The sequence below is a fragment of the Prionailurus bengalensis genome, chromosome D1, assembly GCF_016509475.1.
Source record: "Prionailurus bengalensis isolate Pbe53 chromosome D1, Fcat_Pben_1.1_paternal_pri, whole genome shotgun sequence".
Lineage (NCBI taxonomy): Eukaryota > Metazoa > Chordata > Mammalia > Carnivora > Felidae > Prionailurus > Prionailurus bengalensis.
The window spans coordinates 106,333,558-106,355,930 of NC_057346.1; the positions used below are offsets into that span (position 1 = coordinate 106,333,558).

The window sequence follows — 22,373 nt, forward strand, 5'->3', positions numbered from 1 at the left end:
GGGCCACATTTGTCTATTGAAGGCACTGGGCTACAGTGATCTGACCTGCGAGCCCTTGCCCTGGCCCTTCTGGGAGACCCTTTAGAGGCTCTTGAGGCTGAAAGACCTTGAGGAACACACTTCCCATCCCTCTCACCTGGGCCTGTGTTCCACCTCCTGCCTAGGCTGGGTGTGGTCCCCTGTGTCCCAGGTGGCCCTACCACCCCACCGGCTGGAAGCCCGGGGTTCATCACCTGTGACAGCCTGGCTCCTGGGGAAGGGGAGAATGGTGGTGGGGTGGGAGTGGGGGGCGGCTGATGGGCTAGGTGGACGCTGGGGCTATGAGGGCACCCGCTAAACCTCAGCTCAGGTCAGTGGGCATGTGGAGCTTCTCTGTGACTCCTTCCCACCACACCGTCCTTGACCTGAAGTATTACCCTTGGGGCAAGAAGCTGGGGACGCCCATACCTGCTCTCTGCCTAATTGCTTCTCCTGTCCCCGGACCTGGCAGAGAGAATCATGGGGGTCGGATCCCCACCCCCTGCCAAAGTCATGACACCCTCACATTCAAGGCCCTGAGTGATGATAAGACTGGAAGCTTCCATTCACAGGTAAGGCTGGGACGGGAAGGGAAGGGCCTGGCCTGAGGCCACTTGGTGGCAACAGCTGGGTCCCTGCTCCTCGCCCAGCACTCCGCCTGGGCATCTTCTTCGCTTCCTTGAGGGAAAGGCTGTCTTCCAGAACAAGGCACCTCCCCACCCCCCTGACACACACACCATGTCAAATGCCAGTCCACTCCCGAGAGGCCAGGCAGCTGTCTAGGGGGGACAGCAGGCCGAGTCCTTGCGGAGAGGAGAGCACACTCCCAGCAAGGTGGCCACCCTGGTGAAAAGTATCAGTTTGCTGGGTGGCCCGGGCACGTGCAGGGTGCCAGGCCCCGGAGGAAGGGTCAGCAGAGCAGCCCGGCCTGTGTGTGCTCCTTGAGCCCCAGAGGTGGTCAGTGCCCTGGCAAGTTCCTTAGGCCTCTGGTGGGACCCTCAGAAACCCTCCTGGCCCACTGGGAGGAGAGAGGAGGCCTTTGGTGACAAGGGGCAGGGCAGAGGCGGCAGCCCTGGGCCCGGATGGCCCTTGGGAGCCATCGGCCACTGCTCATGAGACACAGTGCTTTGGACCAATCAGGACTCCTCAGCTGTCCCAGCCACACCATCCCCAGAGAGGTGTGCCCCTCTGGACAGGACATCTCAAATAATCCTTGCTCTGACAGCTGACACGCGGAAATGATAGGCTGTGGACCCCAGGAGTGCCCACAACCACTTGCGAAGAAACTGAAGCCCCTGGGGCGCCTGGGTGGCTCAGTCAGTTAAGCATCCCAGTTAAGCGTCAAGTTCAGGTTACGATCTTGCAGTTCGTGAGTTCAAGCCCCACATCAGGCTCTGTGCTGACAGCTCAGAGCCTGGAGCCTGCTTCGGATTCTGTCTCTCTCTCTCTCTCTCTCTCTCTGCCCCTCCCCTGCCTCTCTCAAAAATAAACAAACATTAAAAAAAAAAATCTTTTTTTTTTAGATAAGAGACTGAGGCCCGGAGAGGTCTGGAGACCTGGGGCTCTTTTGGCCGCATCTGACATTTCTAACCAAACTGGCCCAAGCATACACACAAGGGGCCACCTAGCATGTTAGCATTTGAAGGCCACGTCTCTATGGTCCTCTGCCATTATAAATGTGTTTCTTTGTATTTTGAAGGCATTTAGTTCTTTCTTCCAAATTCAAGGGCCAGTACCCAGGAGAATTAGTGACAGGTCCCGAGAGCTTGGAAAGGACCCAGCAGAAGAGGCGGCCAGGTGCTCTAGGACGTGTCAAGGGAAGGCGAGTGTGGGGAAGACCAGTGAAAGACAGTGACCTGTCCTGTCCCAAAGGAGTCCGTTCATAACTGGGACCAGCCATTCCCAACATCACAGGCAGGGCTGGTACTTGTGAATCTCCTTTTCCGCCATCTGCCCGGGCTGTGCAGATGTAGGCAGATGGTAAAGCAGGGATACGGGGTTTCTTGGAGGCTCTGCCAAGGCCCTTCCTTCCTTCCTTTTACAAACCTAGCCCACGCTCCCTAGGTTTTTGTTCCATGACTGCATAAGACATCTGATAAGGGGGAGCTCAGCCCAGGAGAGGGGTGATGACCTATCCCCAGAGGTTCTAGCATGGGGGACAGAGTGGAACAAGGATAAGGATGATCCGCCAGTGAAGGATTTCAGGCAATAAGGAGAGATCGGTGGCTACTTGAGGCCAGGCGTCTTCCCAAAGCGTCCTCGGAGGAGGAGGTCCCTAGGCAACCACCCATTTGCAGGCGGAGAGCACTCCCCAAGGCCACCACCAGGGGCAGCATGGAGCGTGGCCTGCCCCACAATGGTGCAGATACTCTGGATGCCCCTAGGTGGCGTTGCAGGCTCAGCCTTCCCCCCGGTGGGGACTGCTGCCCTCAGGTCTGTCCCTGCGAGCCACTGCAGGAAATGCCGCGATTGTACAGGAGATGGAGGGAATGCCATCCCGGGGCCCGCATGGCACCGCTCAGACAGCCACGGGCTTGTCCCAGGTCAGGGCAGGTGGGGCCCCAGGGTGTAGGGCTTTGTGCATAAAACTTTTTACATTTCAGAGGCCTGTTGCCAAGCCCTATGCAAAGAGCCTTCCATACAGCATCCCTTTTACCTTCCGTCACCCTCGGGGATCATACTACCGCTCAGAGAGGTTGAATAACTTCCACAAGGTCACGCAGCTCTGAGTCCAGGCAGAGGCGGGACTAGTCCCCTGGTTTACGGGACTCCGGAGGAGAGGAGGGTGGGAGCTGCATGGGGTGTGGATCAGGGTGGGGCCGGGCGGTCCAGGGAAAGGACTGAACGAGGCCCCAGCACGTGTGCCCCTTCCACCTCCCGGAACAGAACCCAGTCCAGGGCCATGGGGGCCTTGACAAAGCGAGGGGCAATCCTGTGGCTGGTGGGGAGAACTCCCCGTTCCCACTCCAGAAAAGGCCTCAGAGAAAACCTAGCTCAGCACTTTGTTTTCTTTAAGCTGCTTCCAGCAGGCGAGCACCGGGTCCCAGGAAGGCATGGGAGAAACCCAGGGTCCCCTCCTGTGGGCCACTGAACACAGTCAAGCTGCACCCCCGCCAGCATGATGCTGGGTGCAAATGCTAAGATGGGCAGGTGGCCCTAAGAAGCTCCTCTCCACAGAAGCTTCGGGAGGCCAGTGCAGGGCCGGGGGGGGGGGGGGGGGGGGAACATCCTGGCTTCCCCTTCCTGTGCTGGGTGGGAGGGGGGCGCCTGCAGACGTGGCCCGAGCCCTGGTCTGCCGGACCGGCTCCCGTCCCACCTTGCAGAGGAGCAAAGCGAGTGAACCCAACGTGACGGCCGCAGGTTGCTGGTGAGTGGGTGAAAGGACAGGAAGGGAGGGACCCTCACAGAGACCCGAGCCTGGGCCAGCTGCCAGCTTCCTGACCCAGGGCCACCAGTCTCTCCCCCTGACCCCCTGCCCCCCCAGCACCCTGATGGCCCAAGTGGCCTAAACTCCTCTCAGGAAGTCCAGCTCCAAGATTCTTGCAGATTCAATACTCCACCGTTTTTCTGTGTTTGTTTTTATATAAAAATAACCGTTTTCCCTAAATTTTTGCTCTAGGAAAACATGCCATGCTGTGTGGCTTTATGTACTATCCCCCTAGCCCTGGTCCTGTTTGGCCAAGAGCCACGGCCTTAGGGCTGCCAAGCAGACAGGCGAGGGGGGTGGTGAGGTGAGGACAGCAGATCCAGAAGGGTGGGCAGGGCCCCATAGGCCAGGTGGGGGGTGGGGGTGGGGCAGAGTGGTCAAGCCTGCCTGGGCCGGCTTGGTGGTCGCTGGGGCCCTGGGTGCCGCCTTCACTGGTGGAGGTAGGCTTCCAGCCAGATGTCGCCAGACTTCTTCAGGGACCTAGGAGGCAGAGGTGGGGTGGGTGTCTTCTCTCACCCCTCCCCCAAGACAGTCCTCCGCGCGTCCCATTCCCCTGGGCCAGGCAGCTGGGGTGGGGGAGCAGAAGGGGAGACTCGGGGAAGGGGCTACACTCTCATCAACTGGAGTAGAATCTAGACCTCGGGTCGGGGGAGACCAAGGCCGGGCAGCAGCCAGCACGGGCCTGTCCCTCTCTCTTTGGTCTCCTTCTGCGAGGCCCTGCGACCCTGGAGCCCGTGTGTAAGGCATGGAGGCTGCCCACCAGGAGCCCGATGACAGGCAGAGGAGCCAGAAATATCAACCACTCGCCAGGAACCCCTGAGCCAGCTCTTCTAATGGGACCCTGCCCAGTGGCAGGGGCTAGGACGACGGGGCTTGGAAGGGTCATGAAGGGGAAGCAGCAAGAGTTCAAACACCAGCATAGAAGGAAGGGCCTGCAAGCAAAGGGAACAGCATGTGCAGAGTGCAGAGGTGGAAGAGCTCTGGCGGGGGGAATCTGACCTCTGCTCCCCACTGCCAAGGCCACCTCCATTGTCCCTCACCCAGACGGCTACAGGGACCCCTGCACTGCTTCTTGCTTCAAATCGAGCCCCATCGGTGCACTCCCGGTCAGGGCATCCAGGTCCCGCGTGTCCCTCCTCCACTCACACCAGCACACGCCTGCCTCACGGCCTTTGCACTGCTGTTCCCGTGCCCCAGATGCTCTTCCCCCCGATGTCACCACTGCCAACCCTCTGCCCCCCTCCCTGTCTCTGCTTACATGTGACCTTCTCGAATCCACCTACCCTGCCACCCTACTAAAACTCACAAGTCCCCTCTCCTGCTCCTACTCTTAGGTTTTCTGGTTCCATTTCGCCAAAGCATACCTTCTCTTCCCACAGTTTCTGTAATTTACTTAGTTTAACTGGTTTCCAGATCTGCTAGGCAGGGATCTCGGCCTGTTTTGCTCACTGATGTTATCTATAGCCCTCAGGACAGGGTCTGGGCCCATGGCAGAGGCTGCCCTAAACCCCGGCAGTGTGAAAGAGCCCTGGGAAGGGAGGGCAGGCACAGGCTGAGGACCGGAAGGTGGATCAGACAGGCCTTGAATGCCAGCTCTTGGGCTCAGAGAGCCAGGTGCCCAGGAAGGGGCGCTGAGCGGGGGATCCTTACCCAACGATGTCCACCAGGGCAGTGAGAAAGGGCTTCACCTCGTAGTTGAGGCCGTGCTTGGCACACAGCGCCTTGACCAGCGGGGCCACCCTACGGTAGTTGTGCCTTGGCATCGTGGGGAAGAGGCTGGTGGGGAGAGCGTGTGCTGGCACCTGAGGTGACGGGTGACGGAGGGGGCCCCCACCCCACCCATCGCCACCCAGGCCCCCCCCCCCCCCGTTCACCACCTGTCCCCAGCCTCCAGGGAGTCCAGAGCTTATGTCCTGGCCTCCCTGGGGGAAGACTAGACACAGGGGCCCCTCATCAGCTCCTGGGCTCAGGACTCACTCCCACCCCACACTCACTGGTGCTCGATCTGGAAGTTGAGGTGCCCGCTGAACCAGTCGATGAAGAGCGAGGGCTCCACATTGCAGGTGGCTGCCAGCTGGTGGAAGTGGGCGGGGCCCAGGTGAGAGAGGCGGGCATGGGGGCCCCCACCCCCCTCACTGGGTCCCTGCCCGGGCCCACCCCTGCTGCCCACCTGAGAGCTGGCCCAGTCCCGGTGCTTCTCATGGCCGATCTCCTTGGGGATGTGGTTCATCTGCGTGATCCACACGAACCAGTGGCTCTCCAGGACCCTGTGAGGGGAGCTCAGGCACTGCCTATGTCCAGCTCACCCCTTGCACCGGACCCGGGCCTTGGCTTCCTCATCTGCACCATGGGATCACGGGACCCCTTTCCCAGTGGTGTTTAAAGAGGCTGAGCAAAGCCGGGTCCATTGCCAGGCGGAGCTCGGAGCAGCCCTGCTCACGAGGGCGGACATCCATGGGGCTGCTTATAAGCCAGGCCGCTTCCTGCAGACCCACTGTCCCTGGGGTCCTGTCACTCGTGTTTCCCAACAACCCAGGGAGGCTGCACTGCTGTCCCCATCCTGCAGATGGGGCAATGGAGGCTCTGACACTGGAGGGCTGTGGTCAGGGTCCCCTGCTGCCTGTGTGTGGCCTCCCCACCTCCCTGCCATCCCGAATCTGGCCATACCTGACAGCGACGAAGAGGAGCAGCGCCCCAGGAACGCCGTAGAAGGGGATGTAGCACAGGAAGAAGCGGGAGTAGAAGCTGGCAGCCCAGAGCAAGTCCTGCAAAGGAGGGTGGAGGAGCGCAGAGGCCCCCGAGGCAGCCGGGAAAGGGAGCTGGGGTCATCCACCCCTTCTGCCTGATGTGCCTTGGAGCCCCGGACGGGTCACTACCCCTCTCTGGGCCTCTGTCTTCTCAGCTACGTAAAGGGACGGGATCCTTGCCCTGCTGGCCTCATGGAGGAGTGTGCAATGGGGGAACCCCTCCCTGGGGACAAGTGCCTGGCAGAGCCGGCCCAGGGGACCCCCACCCCCAGGGAGGGCACCCCGACCGGGAGAGCACCGCGCGCTTCGCGCACACCCGCACAAGTACACACGCATCACAGCGGCACGCGCGCGCACACGCGTGTGCACCCGTCTGCATTCGCGGACGGGGCCGCCCCCTTGTGCCCCACGTCCCGCCACCACAACTGCACCCCCTGGGGGGGCCGGCGCAGAGCCCGCACTCACCATCCACCGCATGCACACCAGCATGTACGCCAGATTCTCCACTTCAAAGTTCACCAGGGTGAGCAGCGGCGGGCCGACTGCGAGGGGCACAGGAGGGCTCAGGAGCAGGGCAGGGGTGCCAGGCAGGCCAGGCCGAGGGAGTCAGGGAGCGGGGCGGCGAGGACATCCCGGGAATGCCCGTGGGGCCTGGTGCCGGTCCCATCCAGCCGGCTGACCCTGCGTCACCCACGTGGCCTCGGCCACCCATCTTCCCTTGGCCTCCGAGCCTCCCCGGGCTGGCCCTCGCCCCCCCCCCCCCCCCCGCCTCCGTGTTCCTCCTGAGGAGGCCAGCCTCCCACGTCCCCTTAAATCTTCATCCTGGCCACCCCGACAACCCCCCGGGGCCCTAGGGCTCCAGGCCACTCTGGCGTGCGTGCAGGAAGGAATCCTGAACACCCCGGGGCGGGGCCGGGTCGAGTGGGCCCGGGCTGCAGGCCGGGGCCAGCAGGGCTGGGAGAGGTGTGCCGGCGCCATACTGAGGGGGTTTGAACAGGTCCGCCACTGGCCCAGGAGGGGGTGGAAGCAGGCAGGGGCAGACAGGTCCTGGCCGTGGCTGTGCCCCCACCTCCAGGAAGACCGAGGACACTCACTCAGGAAAAAGTACAGATGCTGATGGTTGTAGGGCAAGTATCTGCGCTTCTTCCTGCCATACTGCAGAGGAGACAGCCGGGGCTGGGGTCAGGGGGCAAGGGCAACCCCGGGTTCTAGCAGGTGGGCCCTTCACCCCCGGCAGGCTGGGAGGTGGGGAAGGGGTGCCCTTTGGGTAGGGACTCAGTGTGGAGTGACAGTGGGGGGGCTCGGTCACAGTGACTCAGTGGCTACCGCAGATGGGAAAATGGAGGCTCTGACGACGGAGGGCTGTGGCCAGGGTCCCCTGCCGCCTGCCTGTGACCTCTCCGCCTCCCTGCCTGAGGCCCAGACGAGCGAGTCCACATCCTTCCCACACACCTCGACCGACGACTCCCCCAGGAGGAAGACGGGCGCTACGGTCACATCCGGGTCTTTGTGGAAGATGTTGGGCTTGGCGTGGTGCTGGAAATGGCGGAAGTTCCACCAGTGGGCAGAGAAGCCCTGCAGGGGACAAGGGGGGCTCTGAGGGCGGGGGCCAGGTGCCTGACCGCGTGGGTGGACCCGGCGGGGCACCCCCAGCTCAGCCCCACGGCTGCCCACCACCCACCCCCACCCTCACCTTCAGCTGTCCCATCACAAACTGCTGGGCCAGGTGGTTCCACTGGGACTTCCGGAAGACGGAGGTATGGCCCAGGTCATGCTGCAGACACCAACACTGAGCCTGGGGAGGGGAGCAGGGTCAGGAGCCGGTGGGAAGGGGCCCCAGGGTGCCCTCCCTGCTCACAGGATGCGGCCGCCGCTCATGCTAAGACCCTGTGGGCCAACTCCCTCTTTTAACAGGTGAGGGCAACTGAGTCTCGGGAGGCCTACGGGCTTGCCAGTCTGTCATGGAGACTTCTGGTTCCCCGCCCTGAGCTTCCACGGCTCATTTAAAATGCAGCTTGACCTACAGATACAGCCGTCACGGGGCCTCTGGCCGGTCATTCATTCACTCAGCAGGTATGTCCAGAGTGTCCCCAATGGCCGGGCCCCACTGTCTACTGGGCAGTTCGGGTGGCGGCAAAAGAATGCTGGAGTCACCTGGGAGGTGGCCAGGACAAGGGCGGCGAGGGTGCTGGGCACCCAGCCCGGGCCGAGGAGGTAGATGGTGAGCCAGGCGAGCACCTCCATGGCCAGGATGTGGCCCAGCAAGAGAGCGAAGAAGGCGGGCTTGGCCTCAAACAACTTCATGTCCTCAGCTGCCTGGCGCAGGGCTCGGAAGTCCTCAACCAGCTGGGCCTGCCACGGCCGAATGGCTGGTCAGCTATGGAAGCGGCCCTCCCCTCCCCCCCTCCCCCCGGGTTGTCCCCGGGGAGCCCCCAACAGCGCCCCACGCTGCAGCCACTCCCAGTGTCAGGCCCAAGGGGTACAGCCCAAGAGATGGAGGGGTGAGAGCACAGGCGTGGGATCTGAGCTGGGGAGCCGGCTGGTGGCCGGGGCTCACCCCACCAGAGGTGTGGGCACACAAGAAGCAGAGAAAGGCAGAGCTGGGAAAACCCTTAGGGCCCAGTGCTTCAAAACCCTCAGTGTCGATGGGGATGCTGGACCCAGAGCAGGAAGGGGCTTGCCTTCAGCAAGAAGGGAAATGGAACATGGCAAATGCCGGCCCAGCCAGACCCGGGCCTTGGGCTCCTGCGGGCCTCCTATAGCTCTACCTTCGGCTGCTGCCCGGGAAGGGAAGGCAAACCCAGCCCAGGACCCGGGTCCCCCCTGGAGTAATGTGGATGGCGTTGCTACCGGCGATGCTCCCCACCCCTCCAGGTCCCCGCACTGGGGGCTTAGCCTCCACCAGGGCCCCGCTCACATTCTGGGGTCCATCCTGGCTGGGCTCCTCCGGGGCCAGCTCTCCAATCAGCAGGGGCTGCAGGAACTTGCGCACGAAATTGAGGTCCTGGTGGAAGGCGTGGAAGGCATCCTGAAGGAGAGCAGACAGTCAGGTGGACGGAGGGGCAGATAGAGACGGGGTAGAAGGCAGAACAGACAGATGGAGAAGCAGCTGGTTGTTCCGGGGTCATAAAAAGAGGGCCAAATGGGTCAGCCTTGCCCATTAGCCCTTCCTGGTCCTCCCTAGGCCCTGGGTGCCCGCCTGGTCCTGCCCGGGCCCTGGGTGCCCTGCCGGGTCCTCCCCGGGCCCTGGGTGCCCTGCCAGGTCCTGGCCAGGCCCTGGGTGCCCTGCCTGGTCCTGCCTGGGCCCTGGGTGCCCTGCTGGGTCCTCCCTGGGCCCTGGGTGCCCTACCTGGTCCTGCCTGGGCCCTGGGTGCCCTGCCGGGTCCTGCCTGGGCCCTGGGTGCCCTGCCGGGTCCTCCCCGGGCTCTGGGTGCCCTGCCAGGTCCTGGCCAGGCCCTGGGTGCCCTGCCGGGTCCTGCCTGGGCCCTGGGTGCCCTGCCGGGTCCTCCCCGGGCTCTGGGTGCCCTGCCAGGTCCTGCCCGGGCCCTGGGTGCCCTGCCGGGTCCTCCCCGGGCCCTGGGTGCCCTACCAGGTCCTGGCCAGGCCCTGGGTGCCCTGCCGGGTCCTGCCTGGGCCCTGGGTGCCCTGCCGGGTCCTGGCCAGGCCCTGGGTGCCCTGCCAGGTCCTCCCCGGGCCCTGGGTGCCCTGCCTGGTCCTGCCTGGGCCCTGGGTGCCCTGTCGGGTCCTCCCCGGGCCCTGGGTGCCCTGCCAGGTCCTGGCCAGGCCCTGGGTGCCCTGCCGGGTCCTCCCTGGGCCCTGGGTGCCCTGCCAGGTCCTGGCCAGGCCCTGGGTGCCCTGCCTGGTCCTGCCTGGGCCCGGGGTGCCCTGCCGGGTCCTCCCCGGGCCCTGAATGCCCTGCTGGGTTCTCCCCGGGCCCTGAATGCCCTGCTGGGTTCTCCCCAGGCCCTGGATGCCCTGCCAGGTCCTCCTCAGGCCCTGGGTGCCCCAGGCCCCAGGTGCTTCCCCCAGCACAGGGCACCCTTCTCCAAAAATCAGTCCAGGGCCACACAGACTGGGTTCTCAGGTTTGCAAGGAAGATACATGGTTCAACTCATTTGATTTTAAAAGCAGACGTGGAAACGATGGGTTTAAAAAAAAAAAAAATCAAATAAATATGGAACATTCCTGTGATTCTCTGGAACAGCTGGGGGTGGGGATGGGGTGCAATGCAACAGGGGTTGGAAAGTCGAGAAAGACAAAGCACTGGGGTAAGGGACCAGTTAGGAAGTGGCCCAGGCAGCACTGGAGCGTGAGCCAACTCGGATTGCCCAGCCGGGCTCCCTCAGTCTCTCTAATCCGGTCCTGGTGTGCCTGGCTCGTTACTGTTCCCAGCTCTTCAATGGGTCTTTCTCCCTGGACTCTCTCTGAAGGGACTAGTCATCCAGCTGCCTGAACTGTGGAAACACCACGGGGTGGGTGTCCCCTGGGCCTTGGGAAGGTGACTGCGTGTGACCAAAGGACAAAGGCTGACAACAGGGGCCTCCCGTCGTTCTCTTGCTAGGGAGCCTACCAGAAGCTGGGCCCCTACACTCACTACCAGGACTTCCCCACAGTCCTGGGAGGAGGAAGCACTTTAGGCCCCTCCGGGCCCCCACCCCCCACCCCCCACGCAGAGGCACCACCTGCAGGATCCACCTGAGCGGTCCCCTTTCCTGTTGTCTGCTCTCTTGCTGGCCCAGGGCAGCCCAGAGAGCTGGGGGCTGGGAGGGTGCTGTTTCTGGAACAACCTAGACTCCCTCCCTGAGCTCCTAAGAGGGGAGGGGGCTGTGTACTACTGATCTCCCCGCCTCTCCGGGATGACCTTGATGGAGGGGCAGGACATTTGGGAGTGAGAAAGTGTGGGGGAGGCTGGCCCCCACCCCAGGAAGCTGCTGACGGGGTGGGGGGTACCCCAGGCTCCTGGGGAGCTAGGAGGGAAGGCCGCTTTGGGGCTGGCTGGGCTGACCCCACTCGCTGCGACCTTGAGCGAGTCAACCCTCCAGCTTGGGACTAGACAAAAGAGGGCAAGACTCCGGGGACTTTCTGGCTCTGGACTTCAGAGCAGTAACTTTTTCTTTCTTTTTTTTTTTTTTTGCCCCTTAATTCACCGCTTTCACCCTTTTTAAGTGTGCAGTTTAATGGCACTGAGTGTGCTCACATTGCTGGCCATCCATCACCACCGTGCACTTCTAGAACTTTCTTACCTTCCCCAACTAAAACTCTTGTCTTCATGAAACACCAACCCTCCACCCCCACCCCAGCCCCTGTTAGCCACCACTCACTCTGCTGTCTCTACGAACTGGACCACTGGAGGGACCCCTGATAAGAGGAATCAAACAGATTTGTCCTTTTTTTATGCCAGACTAACATGTCACTCAGCATAACGTCTTCAAGCCTCACCCCTATTGTAGCAGGTGTCAGAATTTCCTTCCTTTTTAAGGTTGATGAGCAGGCGCTGGGGAGTTTCCGCTGAAACTCCCTCGTGGCACATGGGGCCCACGCGTGCCTACTGTAGCCACGGCCCCAGGATTTCTTCCTTCCTCTTCTAGTCCTTCTCTCCCAGCCCTTCTTCCCTCTGTGTCTTCTGGGACCACCCTAGTGCCCAGCAGATCCCCGGGGGGGGGGGGGGGGGTCCAGGGCCAACTTCCTGGATGCTTCTCCCTGGGTCCTGATTCACCCAGGCCAGGCCTGGGGAAGCGCTGATGGACAGGGCCACCCGAGGGCCCTCCAGCCAGGTCTATCTCCTGGTGTGGCAAGGGGAGGTGTGAGCCCCGGAAGGGCTGGCGAGAAAACCCCAGAGCTCGCAGACCAGGCTCCGGCTGATGGGAGGAGATGGGCAGGGCTGTGGCGGGTCCTTGGAAAGCAGGTGGGCTCCCGGGGCTGGTGGGCACCGCTGACCCTATCGCGTTCTCGGCACCAACAAGGTGGGTCGCCGGCCTCAGACCCAAACCTGATGCACCAGCAAATCAGCTCTTGCTGGAATACTTGCTGGGACCAACGGACCAGATCCTCTCTGGGCTACTGCTTAAGGACCCGGGGCCTGGGCAGAAGACTCAGAGAGGTTAAGCCACTTACAAAGAGCACACAGCTCCATTTGATGGCGAGTGGATCAGAACCCAGTCTGACTACAGAACTGGGCTTGTGGCCGCTCCTGGGCCAGGAGGAGGCAGTGGGTCTCCTGTGTGTGTGTGGGGGGCGGGGGGGGGAAGGTTGTAGTGGGGGGGGCCTCACCATGAAGCTGGTCATCATCCCACACAGCCAGGGACCTGGCTGTTTAGCAACTGGACTATAGGGGACAGGAGGGTGGTCCTGGCATTTCTTGGGGCACTGCAGGAGGCCCCACCCCCACCTACCCTTGGTGCACCTGAAAACATCCTCCCTATGATCCTTCCCCACCTAACAAGTGGAAGGTGGCACTCGGGGTCTCTCACGGGGTCTGGGAAGAGAGCTGGGTGAACCCGCTGGTGGCGGCGACAGGCTACGGTCACAGGAGCGTCCTCAGAGCCTGGCAGGGCAGGGGCTGGATAGCAGGTGTGAGTGAGTGGACACGAGCCAACCATCCACAGCCAACAAGGCAGGGATATGAACCAGTTTGCTGGAACAGAGGCTCGAAGTGGCAGGGGCATCTGCCCAGGTCAGAGCTTGTCATGACAGAGTCGGGATGCGAACCCAAGCAGCTCTGTGATGTCCACGCCCTGCCAGCCCCACCTCGGTCCCTGGAAAGCTCACAGTGGCTCCCGCCCTGCCCCCATAGCCCCACACGAGCCCCGAATAGCAGCCAGTTGAGGGGCGGGAGCGCGGGGCTCAGCGCCAGACTGCTGAGAACGGAACCTGAACAGCTACTTATGAGCCACAGACAAGATCGCACTCTCCTCCACTCGGTATTTTCGCATTAGTAAGTCAGAAACCGCCCGTGCCCATCTCGTGAGGCTGCGGGGAGGACTGAGTCAGTGGAGGTAAAAGTGCACTTAGAAGGGCCCGGTGTCCAGCTCTGGCCGAGGCCCCGCTGGCCTGATGCGCCCGAATCCACTCAGACTTAGTGGCCTTGGAGGGTGGGCCTGTAGGCGTGAGGGAGGAGAGTGGAGTCCACCCTGCCGGTTGGGCCCTGGCCAGCCTGAGGCTGGGGAACAGACACACGGGATGGGGAACATTTCTGGTCACTCCCCCAAAGAATCGGGAATGTTCCAGCTCAGGAAGGGAATGGAGCGGGGCTGTGGGAGGGGGTGGGGGGGTGGAGGGGGCGCTCAGGAGGTCTGGGTCTGTCCTTGCTGCCTCCTTAAGCCTTTGTGGAGGAGGCAGCGGTGGGTTGTGACGATGGGGAGTAGGGGGGGTAAGCGTCAAGGGACACCCCAGGAATCCCGCCGCCCCTCCCTCTCGCAGGTGGAAGATGCAGGAGACCCTCGTGCCCAGCACTCATGCTCTTTACCAGCCCCTCCCCACATCATTCCTCATCAGAGCCAGTGGAGAAGCACTATCAGCGCATCGTTTTGCAGATGAGGACACTGAGGCACAGCTCCGAACGCGACGTGTCCAACTCGCACCCACGCGGGCGGGGGCAACTCCAGGACAGACCCTCCCGGGAAGCCACCCCTGGTGTGGCTGGTGACGGGCCAGCACACACAGTAGGGCTCCTCCCCCCAGCACCCTTGACTTCCCGAGTCAGCGACCCCAAAGGGGCCATACCCACTGACACTTTCTCCACCACCACTCTCCAGTTCCCTCCTCAAGCCCTGGTTCTCCCTAGCTGTTTTCTGCTATACAGAGTAGCGCTTGGGTGCCCTGGGGAGGAAAAGCAGGACAGCAAGGGTGCCCGGCCCACCTCTGTACCGTGTTCCTGCCCAGCACTCCCCCAGGGGGGAGCTGGGCACTGTGACTACCCTGGGAAGGGGCCTGAGTGGGTGGGGACATTACAGAAACCACCTACGGAGCCCCGGGGAGGTCACACTTCATGGGGAGTGGCCATCAGGCAGCAGGGTTTCCAAGGCAGCCAGCGAGGTGGGAGGAAGCCTGAGCGTGGGCTCTGGGGCCAGGTCATCTGGGTTCATGGCCAGCCCCTCTCTGAGGCCCCACCCTCACTCTGAGGCCTGGGATATGCCTCACTTCCCCCCAGCTGCTACCCAGACACAAGTCCCACCCTCCGAGCCCAAGGACCTGATGCCCTGCCCTTTGAGGGCCCCAAGAAGGTCCCTTCGCATCACCCATATTCAGCCTGTCTCCTCATCTGCAAAATGGGCGAACACTCACACCCGCTTTCTTTCAACCGGTTGTTGTCTGAATGCCACACGATAGCCACTCTTGCCTTCTGCCCTGGCCATGCCTGTGTTTCGGAGCCCAGGTGAATGGCCACCTCTTCTGAGTGACCTTACCTGGGAGAATCATCCCACCATCTCTTCCCTTAGCCTCCTGCCTTTCTCCAGGAAGGCTCTGTCTTCCCTAGGGATCCTTTTAAATGTATATCAGATTCCCCATGCTTCCCTGCTCTGCCCTCCAAAGATCCCCTTAGAATAAACCAAAGTCCCGCTTCCAAGGACACAGAAGCCCAGCCAACTCCTGTCACCTCTGGACCTCGCTGCCTGCCCCCTCCCAGCCACACCATACCCTCACTGTTCCTTGAGTACCGTCCCACTTCTGAGCTTTCGCTCTAACTTCCTCTTTGAGATATTTTGTTCGCAGCTGGATCTTCAGAGGTTAGAGCAGAGTTTGGTGGCTAGGACCTGCTCTCTGAATATCTGCTACTGGGTTTACTGGTCCAATAATTGCAGAATGAACGAATGGAAAAGCCGGTGAAGTCACAGGGTAGCGTGGGGTTAAGAAGATGGGCTATGGATTCAAATCTCAGACCCACCACTTAATTTCAAGTCACTCTGCTTTTTTGAGCCTCAGTTGTCCCATCTGTAAAGTGGGAAAAACCAGTAATAGTACCTGCCTCCTAGGGGTATCCTGGGGATTAAAAGAGAGCATCCGTAAGTCAAGTGCTAAACTTGGAGCCTGGCACAGAGCAAGTGCTCAGTACCCAGCCCTGGTATACTTCTGGTCAGCAACAGCCAGGCCTCGCCCCTCCCTGGCTGCCTCCACTAGTCTCAAGCCGCCTATGACTCTTAGAGAAACCTGGCTCAGGGCCCAGAGCACTCTCCCCAGGGTACCCAGTTTTGTATCCCAGGATGGCCACAGGCTGACTTCATGGCACAGGAACTCTGGGAATTTCCTGGCAGGAAGGCTTCTGTTGCCTGGACATGAGAACAGCTGATGGGCGGCTGGGGCTAGTGAGAGATGGCCTCAGGAACACAGCCCCGGCATGACAGCTGCCCCACCCCTACCTGCGCTCCACGGCCTGGAATGGGCGCCTGGGGGCTGGGCCTGACCACACACAGCAGTGGGCCGGTCTATAATCTGTCCATCTGTTTGCAGGACATGCTCACACTTATCAGCCAGCAACGTATACCGACCAGGAAGGACTACTCCATGGGCAGGCCTGGGGCCACAAAGTTGAAAAGGCAGGGTCCTGCCCACAGCTGGCTCACTGTCTGGCCCAGCTCTCCCCTCTTTACAGATGAGGAAACTGAGGCTCAGAGGAGTGACGCCTGGTTCAAGGTCACACAGAGTCTCCACTGGCAGAGCCAGGACCGAGTCCCAGGGAGCACACAGACTGCTTCTCTGGAAATGGGCAACAGACCTTACTGGTGATGAATCAGTGAGAAACCTGCCAGACGGAGGTCTCAGGGTCAAGAGATAAGCGTCTGATGGGGTTCCCCTGTGAGAGGCCCCCCAGCACTGGCCTGGGCACCAGGCAGGAAAGAGCATTGAGAAATGCCCTCCGTCAGCCTTTCCTCTCTCCTGCCTCCATTCTGCCCTTCAGCTCTGAGGTTGAAATAGGCCCGAGCACGCAGCCATAGGATCCCTCAGGGGTGGCGAGGGCACAGCCAGCTGAGGGGGAGGGGCAGCGGCACCCCAACCACCCCATACCCCGGCAGAAATGCATGCGCGTCCAACCGTGCACACGAATGCATGCAGCGCTCACGCACATACAGGCCTGTGCGTGGCCACCCACTTGTTGGCCCCTCGTCATCTTCAACTCCATGGCCACCACCCGGCCCGTGGACAAGTCTGTCAGTGTCTAGCCTTTCAGGAGGCTTCTGCCTCTAAACCCTTGGCTTCTTAGGGGGGAAGTGGGGAAGAGGGACCTTTCCCTTAGAGTCTTTGGAGACTGTCCAACCTGGCAGTCCTGGTAAACAGGACCTCCCGGGACAGGACACGCTCTTCTGCTGCCAAAAGTTCTGCCACTTAGGGATTCGTCTCCTGGAATCTTGAAGATTCCTGGTACCCGGCCGGTGTGGCCCATCTCGAATGTTCGACGGTCAAGGCAGAGCATCGTGGTCTCTCCACATGAGGGACTGCTGGACCACGGGAAGGGGCTGGTGAGGAGGCTCCCCGAACAGGCTGCTCTACCACTGGGCTCCGGCCAGATGCTCCCACTGGACCAGGTCACAACCCTCCTTGGCAAGACATGTCTAGACATGGGCTGGGAAAGGGAAGTCGGGGTTCCCAAGGGTCAGTCTATTCCTGGGGTGACTGTGCTTCCCGAGGAGGCCCACCCAGCCTGGCTGGCAAAGTTCTCCCACGTGCAGCTGCCAGCCCAGGAGAGGTGAGTCACTGCCCCTCAAAGCAGTTTACAGCAGCTCTTGGGAAAGCCACAGACCTCTGGGCACTGCCCAAGCTTTACTGCCCAGCCCCCAGCCTCTGGTGGCACAGCCTTGCCAGTCCCCTGGGGACCCCACCCTACCCCTGGCACTGGGCAGGAGCAACCTGGCCTGGGGGACCCAGAACCGAGAGAAGCTCAGAGCAGCAGGGAGGGCTCACACTTCGGGCCGGCTAGTCGGCCATGGCACACCCACCTCTGAGAGCCCCTCACTCCCCCTACAGACCCGCTCCAGCCCAGCCCCCACCCCGTCCATGGCCGGGTGTGCAGGTCCTCCGCGCAGGGACGTGGCCTCCTCAGCCCACATCAGGCCCTGACTTGTCCATCCCAATTCTGGGTCAGCGAAGAGTATCAAGGGTCAGCGAAGAGTAGAAAGGATGCCGGATCGTGCAAGCAGAGCGGATCGCAGTGCCCACGACCAGGCCCCAGCGAGCTCCAGGCTCCAACCCGGCCAGCGGTGGGCTTCCTTACCGTGGCGTCCTCAGCGCCGTGGTGGCCAATGAGGCGGCTGCCCCCCGGGTGCCGTTGTGCCCAGCGGCTGATGTCGTAGACGCGACGCTCGATGACCAGCCACTTGTCGCCCGGGAGGTTGTGCGGGCGGATCTGCTCCCAGCGGAAGGTGGGCAGCGGCGCCCCCGGCTGCGCGGGCCCCCGGCCGGGCTCCCCGACGTCGCCCATGGCCCCGTGCAAAAGCCCTCGGCCCCCCCGCCCCCTGCCGGTACCTTTCCGAGGTCCGACAGAGACCCCGAGGGGAGCGAGTCGCGTCCCCGGGGGCGTCCTCCGCTGCCACCCGCTCCTCCGCGGCCCCGCCCTGCCGCTGCGGCCGCCGTACGAGCGTGCGCCTGCCCGGCTCCCGGCGCAGGGAACTTTTCCCTCCCTTATAACCGCGCTGACAGCGCTCGCCTCGCCTCCTCCCCTCGCTCGGCCCCGCCGGCCCGCCCCGCGCCCGCTCCAATCCCCGCGCAGCGCCTCGGCCTCCATTGGCTGCGCGGCTCTCCGAGCCGGCGAGGGCGGTGTCTGCGGGGGCCCGCCCCGCCCGCGGGGGCCGCGGCCACCACACCCGGCGCTGCCGGGGGTGCCGTCCGCTCCCGGCCCCGCGGGTGGGGCGGGGGACGCGGGAGAGGGACGGGGACTTTACACCCTGGGCCGGCGCCGCGCGTGCCCTCGGGGCCCAGGTCTGCGCCGGCGGGGCTTGGAACGACAGTCTGCACACACGGGGTTTCGAGCCACGCGTCCTGGAACGTTAAATCCTGAGCGCACAGAGGTGGGGACGCTACCTCGAGGCGACTGTAAACAGCTTTCCACCAATCGGGGCGCCCCAGCGGCGGGGCGACGAGGCCGCCGTCGGGGCTGAGGATCGTGGCCGGGCCAACCCGCCCCACGCGGGGGCCGTCTGCGGGGGCCGTTGGAACTGCAGGGTTGGGATCCCGAAGGGTGGCCGGTGGCGTGGAAGGGGAGAAGGGGGCACCGGAGTCGGGGGCGGGGCGCTGGCATTCACGGGTGCTCTGCTGGATGGCTTGCCTGTTACAGTCCCCTTCCCCCGCTTTTGGCTTAAATAAATTCAAGTCCTTTTGAGGGTGTAGGGGGCTCCCCAAATTACTTTGTAGGGTTTTTTTTTTTTTTTTTTTTGAGATAAAGACACCTGTTCCTAAAAGCAAAGCGTTCACACTCAACGTGAAATGAAATCAGGCTGAGGTTATGTGGCAGGGTAGCGGATATCAAACTTGACCGCATCAGAATCATGGGAGAGCTTGTCATGACAGGCCGGCTGGGCTCACCCGCAGAGTGGGATTCGGCAGGGCAGGTTTGAAGGCAGAGAACTGCATTTGGAACGGGTTCCAAGGGTGGTGATGCTGATGGGCTGGCTCAGAGAATGCACTTTGAGAACACTGAGGGTATTTCTCTGATAACTTTATTTTTTAATGTTTATTTATGTTTTGAGAGAGAGAGACACACACCCACAGAGTGTGAGTGGGGGAGGGGCAGAGAGAGAGGGAGGCACAGAATTCGAAGCAGGCTCCAGGCTCTGAGCTGTCAGCACAGAGCCTGACTCGGGGCTCGAACCCACGAACTGTGAGATCATGCCCCCAGCTGAAGTCGCACGGCTGAGCCGCCTGGGTGCCCCTGATACACTAACTTTTTATCTTGGTTTCACAGTTTGTAGGATATCATGATAGCTGGAATTTGTGGGGCAGGAGGCCAGGGTGCCAAGAAAGGCTGAAGGGGCTTCTGGGATCTCCTTGGTACCACCAGACCTCCATTCGGTTGCCAGGACAACCGGTCAGGCCTTGCGGTCACTATGGCCCTGGATGGCCTGAGCACCGACTCCTCCTTGAACCGCCTCCCTGAGCAGGCGTGCGTGTTGGGGGCCGGGTGGATAGAGGTGTGTGGCTGGCGGCTGAGGTAGGAGGTGACAGCAGAACCCTACCAGGTTTGCACAGAAGCACCAGGATAGCCGAGGCAGGCTCTTAGGGGACCTGAAGCTCCCGCACCCAAATCCAGCCCCCCCCAGGGGCATGGCCCCCCCACCCCATCTTTAGCAGCCCTCCATGTTCCCCTAATGCTGATCCCTTCCCCCACCCCCCTGGTCTCAGCCATGTGCGAGGCAGCTGGGGGACTGGAGTGGGTTAGAATCTTGCCCCAGCTGCCCCCAGAGAGGTGAGGAAGATGAAGGCCTGCACCGGGTCCCCAGGGGGTAAAGCAAAGACAGGGCTCGGGGTGGTGCCACCCTTCCAGCCACTTTCTCCCAGCAAGGAGAGAGAGGTCGTGTAGCTCCCCTGCCCCCTGTGGCTGTGGTCCCCTAAGGCCTGAACTGGGGGTCTCTCCCTCATAACCCAGCCAACAGCTTCCCACGTGTGATTTCTCTGCAGGCCTCGAGGCTTCCATCGGTGGCTTGACCACTCCAGGCTTCCACCCAGGGGACTTTGCAAGCTCCTAAAATCAGGGGGTCTGGGAGAGCTTGAGACTCCATTATCCCAATCCCCACACCCTCCATGTCAGGGCATCTCGAAGCCTCTCAGACCACTTGGAAAGGGAGAGGCTCCACTTGGCGTTCCTGAGCTGCCATTGGGCCACTGCCAGGCCCTGGGTTTAGGCAGGGGGAGAGGAGAACTAGCTGAAAGACAAGGGAGGGTCTGGCCAGCTGCAGCATTTTGGGGGGAGGGTTTTTGTGCTTGTGCTTGAGGTTTGAGGGGAGCCCCTCGAACCACTGGCTGGCCCCTGTCCCGGCCCCTGCGGGGCCTCTCCTGGCCACGAGCTGGCACACGGGCCTCTCGTGGGACACACTCGCGTCTCCGCCCGCTGTGGAACCACCAGCCACTGTCCTAGAGCCCAGTGAGACTCGGGCAGGCCAGCGGGCAAATTTACCCCCAAAAGCTCTGGGCCTACCGGCAAGAGCAGTCACCAGGCCCAGGCACGTGCTCGGCGGCAGACACAGGTCAGAGCTTTGCAACTTGGCTTTGAGTTAAAGTTCACCACACCGTGGGCTTGGGGACCAGGCCCGGGACACAACTCTTCGGCGAAGGGTGCAGTCTGAGGGGGCCAGGGCCACAGAATCACGTACGAGCTGTGGCCCCACCAGCCACAAAAGTCTGTCCCTGACGGCGTCGCTATAGCACGGGCTCCTCCGAAGGTCCCTGAGCAAGAAGGCGGCGCATAGAAGTGGCCGACGAGTGTATGAAAAGATGCTCAACACCACGGATCATCAGAGCGCTAGAAATCACAACCGCAGTGAGCTATCACCTCACAGCCATGAGGGTGGCCATTATCCAAAAACACCGACGTGGCAAGCGTTGGCAAGGGTGTGGAGAAATCAGGAAACCCCCCCCCCCCCGGCGCTGCCGGCAAGATGGTAAAAAGGCAAAGCTACTGCGGAAGACGGTGTAGAAGACACAAGTCAACAAATTGAAGACAGGACTACCACATATCGCCCAGCAGTCCCGCCTCTCTGTATAAATCGCCAAAGGAATCGAAAGCAAGGTCTCAAAGAGATAAGTGCGCTCTCCTATTCATTGCAGCATTATTCACGGTAGCTAACGGGTGGAAACAACCCAGATGCCCCTCAAGGGATGGGTGGGTAAAGAGACTAGTAAATCGTATGTGTTTTTGGCCACCATAAAAGACACGAGAAAGGGGTGGGGGAGCTGCGAAGGTCATTTAGTCCCATCCTCCCAACTCACAGATGAGAAGACTGAGGCCCAGAGAGGAGCCCATCGCCCAGGTACGCAATCCTGGCAGCATTACATGAGGGCAGGCTTGGCAGATTGCAGACTGTGACACAGCAGAGCAGTGCGTAAGGCCAGCGTGTGGCTGGGCTCAGGCGCAATGGCTATGGTTGGAGCTAGCTTTTAAGAGGTGGCCACACATCGCTTCTCGGCCTTTTGGCTAAGATCAAGTGTAAGAGGTGGCCACATGTACCAGGAGCACTTCGAGAGGCCCGAGTGAGTTATCTAGAAAATTCACTTAAGAGGCACAACTCCCGCACGGCCGATGTCGGTTAATCCTCTCCCGACTCCAAGAGCCAAAGCCCTGAGCCCCCTCCGGAGAGCCCCTGTGCACCCCCAGAAGCCTGAAGAGCTGGGGGTGGGGGTGGCTGTAAGCAGGGGAAAACGTGGGAAGCCAACTTAGATGGAAATGCGCTTCTGTCACTGCCTGACACTCGGTTTCTCCGTCTCTGGAGAATAGGCCTAATCCAGCGCCAGGCACAAGGCAGGTGTCTAGGAAAATGATGCTGGCTCTGGGGCACCCGGGTGGTGCAGTGGGTTGAGCGTCTGACTTCGGCTCGGGTCATGATCTCTCTCGTGGCTCGTGAGTTTCAGCCCCATAAACGCTGCCTGCCTGTCAGCGTAGGGCGCGCTTCGGATGCTCCGTCCTCCTCTCTCGGTCCCTCCCCCACTGGCGCTCTCCCAAAAACAAATATTAAAAGAAAAGAAAAAAAAAAAGGATGCCGCCTCTGGAGCTGGTCTCATCCATTCCTATCTAGGGCCACCGTTTTCTGGGTGAACTCTCAGTGCCTCAGGGGCTTTATCTGCAAAATGGGGAAACGATACCTCCCGGGACAGCCCTGAGGGTTAAATGTGTTAGTATCAGCTACTGTTGGGAGATACTGAGGCCAGACTGCGTGTCCCTTGGTCCCTCACACGTCTTGTTGCCCACCACAACCCTCTAGGCCTGACAGGAAATCTATCACAGGGCCAGACAGAGCAAGTCTGGGGTGTGGGACGCGCTGCCAGGGCTCTGAAATGTTGTCTGGTGTCTCCTTGGCCCTGGGTGTGGCTTGTCCGGGGCCATGGAAGCTGGGGGCAGGGATGGGAGGAAATCTGCGAGGCTGGAGATCAAGAGGGACCAGGCTGGCGGCTGGACAGGGTGACAGGGTTGGGTGGCCTTGACAGAGTCCTGATCTACTAGCTGAGAGGCCCTGAGGCCTCAGGCTAATCGGGGCCCCTTC

At 61.7% G+C, this 22,373-nt stretch overlaps 1 protein-coding gene across 1 annotated transcript; it reads right to left on the minus strand.

Moving 5' to 3' along the window:
* Positions 1–3,012: 3,012 nt before the first annotated feature.
* FADS3 (fatty acid desaturase 3) lies at positions 3,013–17,816 on the minus strand. Its single transcript, XM_043581361.1, has 12 exons — positions 17,399–17,816; positions 9,110–9,220; positions 8,347–8,544; positions 7,886–7,987; positions 7,645–7,767; positions 7,287–7,347; positions 6,658–6,734; positions 6,113–6,210; positions 5,616–5,712; positions 5,440–5,519; positions 5,096–5,221; positions 3,013–3,925 (listed from the first exon to the last, which is right to left on the minus strand). The coding sequence occupies exons 1-12, from the start codon at positions 17,603–17,605 to the stop codon at positions 3,874–3,876; spliced, it is 1,332 nt and encodes a 443-aa protein (XP_043437296.1). The 5' UTR covers positions 17,606–17,816; the 3' UTR covers positions 3,013–3,873.
* Between the last annotated feature and the right edge of the window lie 4,557 nt (positions 17,817–22,373).

What these genes read in the sequence shown, in the direction of transcription:
- FADS3 (XM_043581361.1), bottom strand. Translation starts at nt 17,605, where the DNA reads ATGGGCGACGTCGGGGAGCCCGGCCGGGGGCCCGCGCAGCCGGGGGCG. An exon ending in GCCAGGATGGACCCCAGAAT is followed by an intron (nt 8,545 to 9,109) that starts GTGAGCGGGGCC and finishes CGGCCGTGGCAG; the next exon opens with GCCCAGCTGGTTGAGGACTT. An exon ending in AACTTCCAGATCGAGCACCA is followed by an intron (nt 5,222 to 5,439) that starts GTGAGTGTGGGG and finishes TCTCCCCACCAG; the next exon opens with CCTCTTCCCCACGATGCCAA.